Below are 13,983 nucleotides of genomic sequence, written 5' to 3'. Positions count from 1 at the left end.
AGGCTGTTAGATAGACTGCTTAAAATGGTTTTGGCTATTGTTGTGCTTATTTTATCGGTAATGTTTTGTTGTTGACTTTTATGCTAACAATTATGTGAAAGTCTGTTTCTATTGTATGGAAGATAACAATTTTTCTCTGTGATTAAATTAGATTAATTTACTGGAACAATGATTATATTTTTTTGTTGAGCCGAAAACAAATTTGTATCTTGTTTATATGTTATGTTGAAATAAAAAAGTATTTAATAAAATAAAAATAAAAAAAATCAACAAGGTTTTGTAGTTTATGTTAAATAATTATATTGCGAAATTGGTTGGTTGGTTGGCTGCAGTGGCAGAGGCCATTAGGTAGCTTCCATGTACCTCAATTAGCGTTTTTTCGCCGTTTTCTTACCACATTCCTCGCAAGAACCCTAGTATAGTAGAGTAGAGACTAAATCCATCCCGCCGAATTTAGGTAATTTAATAGGTCTTTTGCTTCACCGTTATGTCTAATAAACTATCACAGAAGTATCTTTCTAAGAACCTACATCTTCTGAATATTGCGATATTATTATTGAAAAAGTTGATTGTTGAAAAAATTCAAATTTTTTTGTATATATTAGTATTTGTATATTTTTTGTTTTAAAAATAAAAAATATTTTTTATTATAAACATTTTTAGTAATATTTTAATTATTCTAGGTACAGCAAATGTGCAGTTGCGTTTGATTTGCAGCAATTTAACTTGGTTTGACACAGCTTATGAGGATGTAAGTACAAAATTTATTTCTTATATGACTTAAACAATTTTAGTAATTTAAAGTTTAGTTTTAAAGTAAATCTGTGCAAAACAAAAGTTTACTCAATTTCCACTGCACCATTTACTGCATAAGTTTGTGCACTTTACGAGCACATAAAGTTGTTAGGTTTGTTCATTTGTTTTCTGTTCTTGTAGTTTGTTGGGTAATGTTTGCCTTCTTGTGCCCTCATAGAGTTGAAGGCAATAACAGGCATTTTATAAAAGTACAAAACAGCAAACAAGTGGCTTAAAAAGATGTCCTTCTACATGTTCAAGAATTGCTTGCACAAGGAGAAGTTCTAGTCTGTTGTAGTTTAATTTACACTTCTGTAGCAGCTCTGCCAGTGTGTGGCGGTAAAATGTCTTAACCGTAGTGACAAACTATATGCCTCGACGTAGGTTAAAAAATTTATTAAAAATTTAAAGTTTATTGTACAAGTTTATTAGACAAAGATGAAATGAAAATTATTTAAGAAATACTATTTTTCACAACAAAGAAAATATATTACAAAATTTTGAAACAATTTAATATATTTTCTTTAAATAAAAAATTAAAAAAATAAATCTTTTAGAAAGTCATGTTTAGTTTATACTCGTATTCATATGTCCTCAATTTAGGATATATAATATTTAGTAGCTTATGTAGTAAATGCAATGGGTTGTGTTTATTTGGATAGCTGAATCTTAAAAGGATGTTTTTTTATTTTTTAAACTATGTCGTTAGGGTGATTATAATTTTTCTAATCTCATGATTTACTTTGCAAACTTGTAGCACTGGATCTAGCTGTACTAGCATTAGTAGCATGTCAGGGTTGTGTTAGCAACAATTCTGTAAAACTTTAATTGTAAATGTTCTAATATCTCCACATTTAAGTTTGCGGCATATACACAAGTTCAGTTAGATTTTCGGACCATAGATAATATCATTGATCTTATCTTATATTTAATAAAAACTTTTAATTTTCGTAGTATGGATTTACACACACTATTGAGTCGAATGTCCAGTGTTTTCCGTTTTGTACTATCACATTAATATCGTGACAATATACATATTTTTGTTGATAGAGATATCAAAGAATTATTTAAATGAATTAGACGGCAGGAGTTTCTTCTTGAAATCTTTCACTTGATTTGGTTTCATCGGCTTATATCTTCCAGTTCCGTAGTTATACTGGAATATCATCCGCATTTGTTTTTAATATGCTGCGTGAAGGCTGTAGTTTAGTGTCAGTAGTTGAGGTATTACTAAGGTATTATATACAACAGTACCAAGAACAATATGTAATGCAGCCGGTATATTGTTACTGTATAACAACTATTTTATATTGAACTCATAGAACAATTCTTTGCACTTTTTAAAGTTTTGAGACTTCTTTAACTTATTGAAGGAAAATGTCTATAAAGCTATTAGCTGTATAATTGTAGAAAATTATAGTAGAAAATTTTATAGTTTATAACCTTTTTTATAGAGTATACCACTTAACTACACCTTTTTTACAACTTAAGTAATATTTTGATAATATTATGTACACTAATGTCGCGATTTGCGTGGATTCCAATTGTGCGGCCAAAAAATAGTTTTGGTTTCGAATTGCGTAGGTAACGTTTTGATTTGCGGCGTTTTTTAACACATGCATACAGAGGGGATTCCCATTTAATATCTTGTAGGTGACATTTTTTTAAGTGGTTTTACATGTATTAAGTTTTTAGTTAAAAGGTTATTTTTATTTTATTTTTATTTTTTTTTTAACGAGGACTCTAAAGCATCGAAAGCCTAAATCATGCGAAACTTTAAAACGCTAAAAACATGTCCTCATGTCCAGATGGAGAGTCCTTCCTGGAACTACTGTAATTCTCACCTTTTGTTTAGTTAAAAAGTGTCAGTTTACATTTGTGTGGTGAAGTGGCAAGGTAAATTTCTTCTTTTTAAAGTATAAAAATGCGTCAAAAGCGAAAACAAAGTTCCTTGGAACAAAAGTGAGATATTTTAAAACCTTTAAACTTGAAAAAAAACCTGCTGATATTGGGAGAATTCTGCGTTTAGCTACAACTACTGTAAGAACAATTTGTTATCATGATGCGGACTACATAAAGGACTATGGAAAGGAAAACCAAACTAGAAATCCATAAATTGTAAAATTGGGGTTCCTTCTAACCATATGGATAAAAAGTTAGAATCAAAGAAGAATGCCATTGAGCCAAATGTTAATTTAGAATAACGGTAATTCCCCATTACCAAGTGGACAAAACCAGAATATTTATGGAAATTAAATATGTGGAGAAATGTGATTCGATTTGCTTTGCATTGTGTCGTTCCTAATTAACGACACAAATCGAGGTATGAGTCTACACTTGTATGTCAAATAACATCAACAGATATAATTTACATATCTGTAAATGATATCTTGTGCATGCACAATACTAGTAACATTAAAAATGATTAAAGAAAACAAGAAAAAAAATTCTTCAAATATAACTAAAAGTTAAAGCACTAATCTGGTACGTGTTAGGATTACCGATTACCGATATTTTTGGTTTCAAGAAAGACCTGAGAAGCCACGTGTTAAGTTGACGACAAAATGTGGTTTAACATTCCTAAAAGGAACAACACAAGCAGATCCCTGCGGGCTACGACAGTAACAACAACCGATATTTTTTATTATGATATTAGCCAGAACAATACCTTACCATTATTTTAAAAATATTTTTTTTTTTGATTTTAACAATTACAAAATGCATTTAATTTCAACAAAAGTTAATAAAAAAATTTCTATTGTAAAAACCACAAACCAAAGTAATGGTATGCAAGAAGTGAAGTATCTGCGGCAATAACCGCACATTAGAATCCTTCGTTCAGTGTTGAAAACGGAAAAATGCGCGTTAAAGTGAAAACGAAACACCCTAAAACCTTTGTTCGGAAAACAAAATGAAAAAAAAATATGCATATAATGTAGTGTATATGATTATCAGTAAAAATGCAAGGAAACGTAAAAAGTCGTAAGGAAAAAATGTGCAACTCTGCTTGCTTTCCTGACTGACATTATACAAGTAGGTGCACACTGAGAAGGTTTCTTTGTGTTTGTGCGCTTCGGTGGCATAACATTAAGGATAATGGTTTACATTTGTTTACAACAAAGCGTCGCATACACGTTTACCACTCAATAACATTTGCTTTTATTGTTGTTGTACTGATTTTTTCTCACTTCTCTAAACTTCTACTTCCCTTTTATTCTTGTTTATGAAATGGTTTACATTGTTTTCTAGTCCTTTCATATTTCTACAGTATCATATCCCAATATGTCCTTTTTAAGGTTATATTCCAAAAAAAGAAGAAAATGAAGCATTTTATGTATAGGATATGAAGCCCTGCACAGGAAACACTAAACCGTAACAAAAGCTTCATTTTTCCGTGCCTTTTTCTTCCGCTTTTATATAAATTTTTTTCTACTGCTATTTGTTTGGTCTGTGATTGTATTTTTGCAATGCGTTTTCTTTTCATCCTTCTTGGATAGGTTTTTTGGCCAGGCAACCTTAAAAATTTCTGCACTTTTCTGTGGAACGCCTGTTGACATGGTTTGTTTTTCCTTACAATATTGTTCTTTTAAGGTTTTGTACTCTCTCGTTGTGTGGTTTGACATTTTTCTTTACGTTTATTGTTATAATATTGAAAAGATTCGAAAATATTCTTAATTTTGTTTTGGTTTTTAGCTTTTATATAATTTTTCCTGCGGATTACAATGAAAGTTGAAATGAAGTTCATAGAAAATAATAACAACAACACAATTACAGAGAAATAAATAATTATATTTTCAACAATCTTTAAATTGCTTTGAGGTTTGGACACCAAAAGTAATGTTGAGAACTACATTTTACAATGAATTTTGGGTTTTGCTTCTGATATGCTTTTATTTTCATTTTTAGTTTATTTGTAGCCACAATGCAAAACATTGGTTATACAGATGAAATGTTTAACGTTGTTAAAATTCTAATATAATTGAATTCATCTGACTATTTCATTAAAGAACAAGGTTATAACAACCACATTGGAGGTTTCAATCGGACTTAGGAAGTTTCACTCGGACTCGTGACGGGTTTCTAAAAAATAGTTATTGCTTGAATACTTTGTTTATTAGTAGCTCTAGTAGTAGTTGTGAATTTTAAATGTCTATAAAGCACATTGCAAAGCTATTGTTACGTTTATTGAAAACTCTGGCAACACTATGGAATCTTCATCCAATCAGAAACGAAAACTATTAGGACTCTGGTAGTTTTCTAAGATGACCTTGGCTTTCAAAAGTTAACTATCGAGAAGTCCAGCGGTTCACATTAAGTGTGAAAAGTTGTCTTCAAATTATAACTACTTTATAACTCCATTCGCTATCCACTATCAAAACTGTGCCAAAAATGGCACACTGTGCTAAAACAGATATTAGATGATCAAAATTCGGTTTATTTTAAATCAGTAGAGATATTGAAATGCAATATCTATGTAATATATAATATATAATACAGATATTTAGTGCATTAAATTTCAATTTTCTACCTGTTTTATAGTGTTTGAGACATGTAAAAAAATTTAAAAGTTGATCTTGTTTGGGCCCAAATTTAGAATGAATCCGGTAAGCTGATTGAGCTCAAATTTTATTGAAAATAAAAGCTATCTCAAAACTATTATTATTATTATTAAAGAAGAGATTGTGCACTGCGACCTAAAAGATCCATTGTGCCCTTTACTCGGGTTAGAGTGTTTCTCCAAGTCCGATTTCTTAATGAAAGACAGTATAGAGCCTACCTTTCCTAGTCTTGAATCTTTATGATCCATGAAATACCCTCCTAGGTGTTTCTTCCGCTTGTGCATCAGTGCCGGGTACTCTTCAAGCACGTGGTATGCAGTTTCTCTCTCCTCTCTACAGTACCTGCAGTCTGAGTTGGATTAACGTCTGAGTTGGTCAATAATCCCGTAAATCTCAAAACTATATTGAAGGAAAATTTTCTTTCAATCTCTACTAGTTGAGAAATTAGCGAACTTTGATCGTCTAATTTCTGTTTTGGCATACTGTGCGGTGCTATCCAAATATGACAACGGGGGACAACCATCAAACGAAGAGGGTGCCTAAACCATTGAAAATGGTCTTGCTAGTTTTTTGCTTTATGCTTGCAACCCTAGATTTCAACTCTGTTGGGGTTTCGTAAGAGATAACATACTTGCTATCAGAAGTAAACATACGATTAAATTTCTTTTTTAGTTTTTGTGCAGTTTTGTAATACGTTCATTTTAAGATATAGTAATTTATTTAATTTATTAGAATTTAATATAATTATATCTATGGGAGGTACTAAACTTTAAACGGAGACTAAACCATAGCTTGACATTTGATTTTCAATTTGTTTTTTATGAAAATTAAATTTTAGTAAATAAAAAAATCCGTTTCCTGTTGATTTTTTTCTGAAAAAACAAATAAGTAATAGTTTTGACAAAGTATATTAAACTTAGAAAATCTCAAAAATCATAAATATTAATTTTTCTTATATAAATAATACGTTTACGTTTATGTTTGTTAAATTATTTATAAGCTTATTTCTCACAGTAACTTACCTTTCCTAAAATGCGTTTAAAATTCAAATAGGCATAAAAGCAGCTTAAAATAATTTACAGCAATCGCCCCAAAAAATAAAAAAGAAAATTAAAAAAAAATTATTTTAACATTTTGATAGAAATGTTTTGTTGGTTGCAGACTAGGCGTATATTCATCCTCAATTTCATTTAAAATGTTCAGGTCCTTGTTTCCTTTAAGTGAAAAATGCAGCCAAGCGTATAGAATGTTATCGCATATAGCACATCAAATTTCATACATCATAAAACATATTGCCTTACTAAGTTACAAATTTGATAGCACAAACATAGGACAAACCCTAGCCCCAAACTGTACCAGACAAGACCATATTGAATGTTATATTTCATGTCATCTTAAAATGAGTAGCACAAAATGAGCAGGAAAACATTTAAAAGTAACAATTTAGTTTGTCCAAGTAAGAAAGTAAAAACGTAGAAAAAAATTACTACTTTTACTTAATATAAGTTTATAAAAAAATAAAAGAAAAACATAAAATCCCTTAAATAGCTGGAAATGCTAGAAAAGGAAACCTCAAAGCTACTTGCTTATTGCGGAAAACAAATCTAAGCATTACAAAAGTATAAAATTGGGGCACTTGTACACGTCCAGGCAGTAAAAGAAATGTATAGCGTTTTGTTCTACGGTGATTATTTTATCTTATTTAATATAAGCTAAAGTGTGTAGGAAGAGCAGAGTAAGTGAAAGTAGCATTAGTCGTGCAGATGTTTGCAGCCCTACAAATACAGCAGGAAAATAGGAAATCAGATAAAAACATTACATCTACAATCTGTCGTCCTTCAAATTTAAAGTTAGAAACGCGACTTTAATTATAGCTACGCTTTCAAAATTTTTTGTATAGTAGTTTCGAATTAAAGATAAAAGATATTTTCATACACTTAGAGTGACCCATTTATTTGGTGGTTCAGTCCGATATATTGAGAAAGTTTCTAAAGTGTTGAGTATAACTATTAAAGTGTCAGTCAAGATGAATATGTTTTCTAATAGTCAGGTATGTGGTTGATTAATGTTGTTGTTCTATTCTAAATGCTCTTAACTATTCTTATTCTTTTATGAGATTGTAACTAACAATCCAACTAATCACACTCACTAAAACTGTAGAGTGTAACTTAATATAAAAGTGTACCCGTAAGTAGCTTTTAACAATGTTCTAAATATGACTTTGCTTTTAGAGAAAAGATTATAACAATAAGCGAAAAAAGTGTAATAATGAAAAGAAGAAAACCAAAAGAAAAAAAACGATAAAGAGAAAGAAGTGTAAAAGAAAAACCGTCGATGACAATTTTAAAAAGGAAAAATGGTGTACAAAGTGCCAATCCATATTCAAAGCACGTGCTAAGTACAGAAAATGATTATCGATAAAGATAAAAAGCTGAAATAAATAAAATTGTAACAAAAAAAAGAAGCTAAAGCTGCCAAACAAAAGGAAATAAATGAAAAGTAAATTGAAAGTGTTAAATAAAAACGAAAATAAAATTTAATATGAAAAAACTATAGCTTGATATTCTAAGAATTAAGAAGAGAGCTTTTAGATCTCTAGATTCTTTCAAAAATAATTTAATCTTTACTTTAAGTTCAATTTTAAAAGTTTAATGTCTTTATGCTTTTCAGTTTAGTAAAATTTTAAAAAGACAGGATATCTTTTTTTCTTTTATGATTTGTAAAAAGATACACAGATAATCTAGGTAAAAAGATTCAGATCGTAAAGATTTGTTTTTTGTACTAAGAAACCCACAAATAACTTCATAAAATTTTATAATCCGATTCTTCTGAAAAAATGAATAATGTTTGGAAGAGATAAGAAGCTGTTATTTAAGTTACTTACAATGGGGGACTCAAAAACTTTTCTGTCTGGTTTTTGGGCGGCTAGAAAAAAGTATAGAAAAGGATGTCTATGTTGTTATAACCCTCGCAGCAAAGTGGATGTAACCTGGTATTAGAGATATCAAGACAAAAGAGATATTTGGAGTAAGTAGTCAAATACCATTGATCGCACCTTTTAATAGTCTATATTTTGTGCGATATAGGGTAAAAACAAAACCTGTGGGTTTCTACTGCTTACAGGTAAGACTAATTTGGTGTGCCTGTAAATATCGTAGTATCGCTATCTAAATAAGACTTTAAAGCGAATTAATGCCATTTAAACAAAAATTTACTCATTACCTCATGTATTGCGATATCAACATTGAATACTTAAAGAAATGAAGTATAAAATGGGCTCGTCGTATTAAAAAAATGTTAATACCAAGATCATAAAGTAAAGTTTTAAACACCTATCAGAAACAAAAAACATATTAGAATGATCCTGGAAAATATGAATTAATGGATTGAACAACGATTTTGCTTCATGTTTATTAGTCGTTTGTTACAGTTACATTTTCTTTGACTAAGTTATTGTGATTGCTCTATGTGATCTGACCAGAAAAGATTTGGTCAGTCTTGTGTTGTTCTGACTGCAAGACTATTTGTGAATGCCTTTTTGTCAAGTTCTTCTAAATTATTCTTTGACTGAGTACTCATCGACTTGAATCACATAAATCTAAATAAATTATTTTATGCTTCTCAAGGCCTTGAGAAGCGAAAAATTATGAAACAATGAAATAACAAAGCAGGGTCTTGTTAAGAGTGCTTTTAATGCCAATGTTTAATTGAAGTACTTTTTGCATATTGAAAATAATTTTTGTTATTTCTACTCCAAGTTCTCATTTAATTAAATAGAAAAACTTAAAATCAAATATTATTTTAAACTCAGAAATACCAAGTCTATATGTTTGCTTTAGCAGTTTTATAAGTGTAAGTTCCAACACATGTGCAAATATAAGTTATTAAAAAAAGAGCCAATATTTTTATTACGGAAATACAAAAGAGGAACTCGAAGAGCTACAGACATATAAGAATTTGCTCCTTTACGATTTTATAACCCAAGTATACAATCAAAATATTTTTGTTTTTTTTTTCTTTTGTTCAATGTACAAATTGAAAAATCAAATATTGATATTGAAAGGATTCGCAAACCGACCCATTTGCCGATGGAGGAAAGTACAGGCGAATTTCTGTACTGTTCTCTTCTGTTTCGTTCTTAAAATTCTCATCAATTGAATTTCGTGCAGTTTAATTTTGCTTTTAATTAAATTTTCATGTGTGTTGGTAATTAAATTTCATGACCACAAATGTTAAGGTACACATAAAATCCGACTACGTTGGATTATATTAATCCTTCGCTTCATATTAAAATGTTGAGTTGTTCGTTGCTGGAAAAAATAAACATCAAAAAAATTTAATTATTACAAGTTAAACTGAAGCAACCCAGGAGTTAATTAAAACATTTACTTACGTTAACTAAAGTATAAACTTAAGCAATGAAGTTGAGCGTTATGCCTTCCATATCCTCCAATGTAAATCGCTTTAAATATTTTAATATATTCTTAAGCACTACCAATTAGTATCGGTCTTATAGTAGTTGGCAGAATAATTTAAACTTTGATTTCGTATTGTTGCAATCCAACATGTATGGCTCACTATAGCTTGCAGGTGCCATGTTCGTAAATATTATTATCCTTCTGCATTTGCATATAAATCTCCACAAGTAAGCAGCTTAAAATTGGACGTTCAATGTTAATGATATCCTTATAAGTTATGTTAATTAAAATTATATGTGTGACGGGGTCATACTACACTACATCTAGGAATTAATCATTACGAGATTAGAAAAGCAAATACGCGTGATGATGTGATTTAACAAACACTAGTGAATAATTTAAGTTTGGTGTGTCCTTAAGTACTGAGGTCTTGAATAGTCTTAATTATTGCATTGGTTGATTGAAAATTCGTATTAGAATTTGAAATACGAATGAAATTTGTACAACTTTATTAGAAAGTAATGCAAAAAATAATTTTACATTGGCATAACAATAATAGATGTCATTAATATATACAGCCCCTTCTTCTGCTGTTTAACACTAATCTACAAAAAAATAAAGCTCTGATGTCTTCTGGTCAAAAACTATAACTTTCTCTAAATGCAATGGTTTTTGTTCAATAACATTTAGATTCTCTTTACTCTGTAATCATTAATTTGTCTTAGTTGGCATCTTTCTTAAGGAAATTGAGTTTCATCACAGAAAACTAATCGGATAATATTTTTGTTTCAACGTTCCAATAACTGATTTTGATAATTATTTTTATTGATGTATTATACTATCCATAAAATACGAGTATTATATATTTCATATTCCGATTATTATAATATTTGATTTTATTAATTCAAAGTAATTTATATGTTAAACTTTAAATGGGATGGTTTGATAACCTTTAAAAAATTTAGGTGTTATCATTATTTACCAAATTTTAAAAAAAAATATATTCAAAAAATTTTTAATAATAAATATATACATTCTTTCAAGAAAGTACAAGAATCGTTCATTTAAAAAACCCACTTATAAGAATTGTCGAAATTTTTTCTGTCGCAAAGTTGGCAACACTTTTCCTATTTAACTTGTTTACAATGCGTCAGTTGTTAGGACATCTTGAATATGTTTTGCATCAAACAAAGACATCTTTCTTAACTTTTGCATTGCAAATGGAGTTTCTTTTGCCAAAGCGCTGAAAATGTTACATATATAAGAGCATTTAAAACCGGCGGAGATGTGTTGGAAGATTTCGTTCCGGCAACCATCAACTTGTTCAATTGAATCGTACAGTACAGTAAAGGAAGTGGTATCTTTTTTCCTCGTTAAATTCTAAGAAAGGCAGGTGTTGAAATTTTTGTGTCTCATCACTTTTACGCATCACTTTACACAATTTTAAAGGATTGTTTTTCCAAATTCATGGAAAAAAACTTATGGATTTTGAACCAATGCAAAATCTCACGAGGTTATTATTGTGACTGAATTTTTGATCGAAAACTCCACAAACATTATCGAACATCCGAATAATATGGTTCCAGCCAAATTTATTTTATTTTTCCTAAATTTAAATTACCTCTTCTAAGTATTCGTTTTCAGTCGGTAGATGAAATAAAAGAGACCAAAATATTCATTTAAATTCGTTTTAATTGTGTTGAAACTTGGATTGTCCATTGGTTTTATTTTAAAAGAGACCTAATAAATTTTGATAAATAAAATATATTTCATCAATTGATTTTCGGTACTTTTTTGTTGTAGTAGTATTTGTGTGACAAAATCAATTTTTTATCAATAATTTTTCATCACTATCTCTTTAATCGTGTTAACCCAGATAAAGCTGAAATCGTTTCAAGTACTTACGTGTATCTTTTTCTAGCTTATACCTAGTGCTAACATATACAATAGAAGCGTTTATTGATGTTTACCATAGTTATAAAAGGATGCAATTTATTATTAATAATATTTCTAAATGGACTATATACATTTCTTTTAGTTGTAGGTTTTTCTCATCTTAGTCGAAATATGTGGATATTGGTTACATTATTATAGTCGCCATATAGATTTATTAGTTCCAACATATTCATTAGCTATTATTATAAATAAAGTTTTGTCAGATCTTACAATTATCCAAGTTTCTGGTCTACATATAAGAGTGGATATTGTAAAATTTGATTTATGAGTTCAATGTTAAAACTTTGGTTCTAATTTTAGAGTAAAATTGAAAAAATTTTAATAGCTTAGTTTTGTCTATTTTGCATATAATCCAGGAAAATGAGTGGATTAATGACTTCTAAGCATTAAGTTATTAAGGACTTTCCAATTTGTTAAATATATCTGGGATTATTGGCTTAATTTCGAGAGCTATTTGTACTACTACTGCCATAGTCGATAAAACTTTTCATTCTGTTTCGTTGATATATTCTTAAAATCTTGCAGGATTCTGCGAATAATTGCGAATAATTGCGAATTGTTTTCTGAGTTTCAACTCTAGAGCTCGTAATTATTTATTCAAGGACTATTTTATATACAAATCAAAAAAACTAAAATATTTAGATATATTATTAAAAGAAATAAATTATTTTTTTTATATGTCTCTGAAATAAATAATTTGTTTTATATTAATTCCGTTAAAATTTAGTCTCTATCTCTATTCTTATCTCTATTTTTAATATATATACTATGAAGAAAGAATTTATATATAATTTTCTTGAAATTAAAAATGATATCAAAACTGCATTTAATTATTTTATCATACAAATTGATTTTTTTCCTGATATATAGATTTTTTGAATAGATTCATATACCAAAAAATCTGCCTTTGTGTATACTCATTTTCAATATGTAGCATTGTTGCTAGAGCTACATATGTATGAATATGCCTGATACATAAAGTTGTGCTATCCTTATGGCTTTATCTGGATTATCATTCAATTATAAGGGTAACTTTGGTTGACAATATGCGTATTTACACAAAAAGTACACAAACATTCCATGTAATATGCGGGAGAAAATTGTATGAAATGTCCACACAGTGGCAATCGCAGCCATGGGCTATAGATTTTATCCTTAATGTTGGCAATTTCTAAAGCCGCAAATTTCCAACTTCATACAAATGAACTGACGTGTTAGGCTAAAAGTAATATTTGAAAAGTGTGGTTTGGGGGTTGGAACTAATTTGGCAGCATTTGAACAATTGATTGGATATGCGAATGTCCAAGTAAAAGCTTCTCTTTAAAAATAATCCTCTCTAATAAAACGACGAAAAATTCAGGAAAAACACAACGAAAAAAAAAAATTTGTAAAAGTTTGTATGACAGTGTAGGACCTCCAGAGTCAGATTTAACCTTTTCAGCATCGATTCAATAGCTGATTAGTACTATTAGCGGTTGTAAGTGTACATCAGTGTAATGGCTTAGTTGGCTCATTGGTTGGTTGGCTGATTCGTTAAAAGGAACATATTATCATTCAAAATATTTGGGTACCATTTTGTGCGAGATTTCAATTTATCTAACTGCTATTTTGCTAATGTAGCTTTGCTGTTCGACAATACTGGTATGTGAGTGTGTTCATGAGTTGGATATGGAGTTGACATTGGCGGCCAAAAACTAAATTGACTAAAATCTCATTTGTTTGCTGTATGCGAATTGATGTCTACTAACCCCCGCACCAAATTTGTTGTCATATAACAAATAGTTTTAAGCAGCTTATTTTGCTAACAAACTAATAGAAAAATGTACTGGGTACATTAGGTGAGGGTTGGCGAGGGTTAAGAATATACTACATTCGTTATTTAGTAACTACGCATACATTTTTGATAAATTTTAGTGTAATTTCTATGGTAGCCACATACGAAATTTGAACTTTTGTGCTACATTTTATTGTTTAATTAATGCAATTACAATACTGGGCCGCTTAGGAATTGGCAGCGATAAAATTTATTGCTGACAACTTGTGCTGTCAATAGCCAATAAAACCGTTTTAAAATGAAATATGTTTCAATTTTATTTAAATGCTTGCATTACTATTAGAAATTTTCGTTAATTAATTTTAATTATGAGATAATGAATTTTCAAAACTCAAAACTGTTACTGCACATACATTGTGACCGAAAAGTTTTCGGAAATTCTCATTTAAAATTCGCGCGCTGTATATTTTTCGATATTTTA

At 29.5% G+C, this 13,983-nt stretch overlaps 1 protein-coding gene across 1 annotated transcript in view; it reads left to right on the top strand.

Annotated features, from left to right (window-relative positions):
- LOC119676601 (cation-independent mannose-6-phosphate receptor-like) overlaps positions 1-7,765 on the top strand; it is a 45,783-nt gene extending 38,018 nt beyond the window's left edge. The window contains exons 15-16 of the mRNA XM_038087846.1: positions 684-751; positions 7,586-7,765. Coding sequence (XP_037943774.1) covers positions 684-751; positions 7,586-7,765 — 248 coding nt within the window. The remainder of the gene's footprint in view (positions 1-683; positions 752-7,585) is intronic.
- Positions 7,766-13,983: the final 6,218 nt, after the last annotated feature.

This window comes from Teleopsis dalmanni, chromosome 2, assembly GCF_002237135.1.
Source record: "Teleopsis dalmanni isolate 2A chromosome 2, ASM223713v2, whole genome shotgun sequence".
In the NCBI taxonomy this organism is placed as follows: domain Eukaryota; kingdom Metazoa; phylum Arthropoda; class Insecta; order Diptera; family Diopsidae; genus Teleopsis; species Teleopsis dalmanni.
Note: the sequence above shows the minus strand (reverse complement) of the source record. Positions and strands in the feature narration are given on the sequence as shown.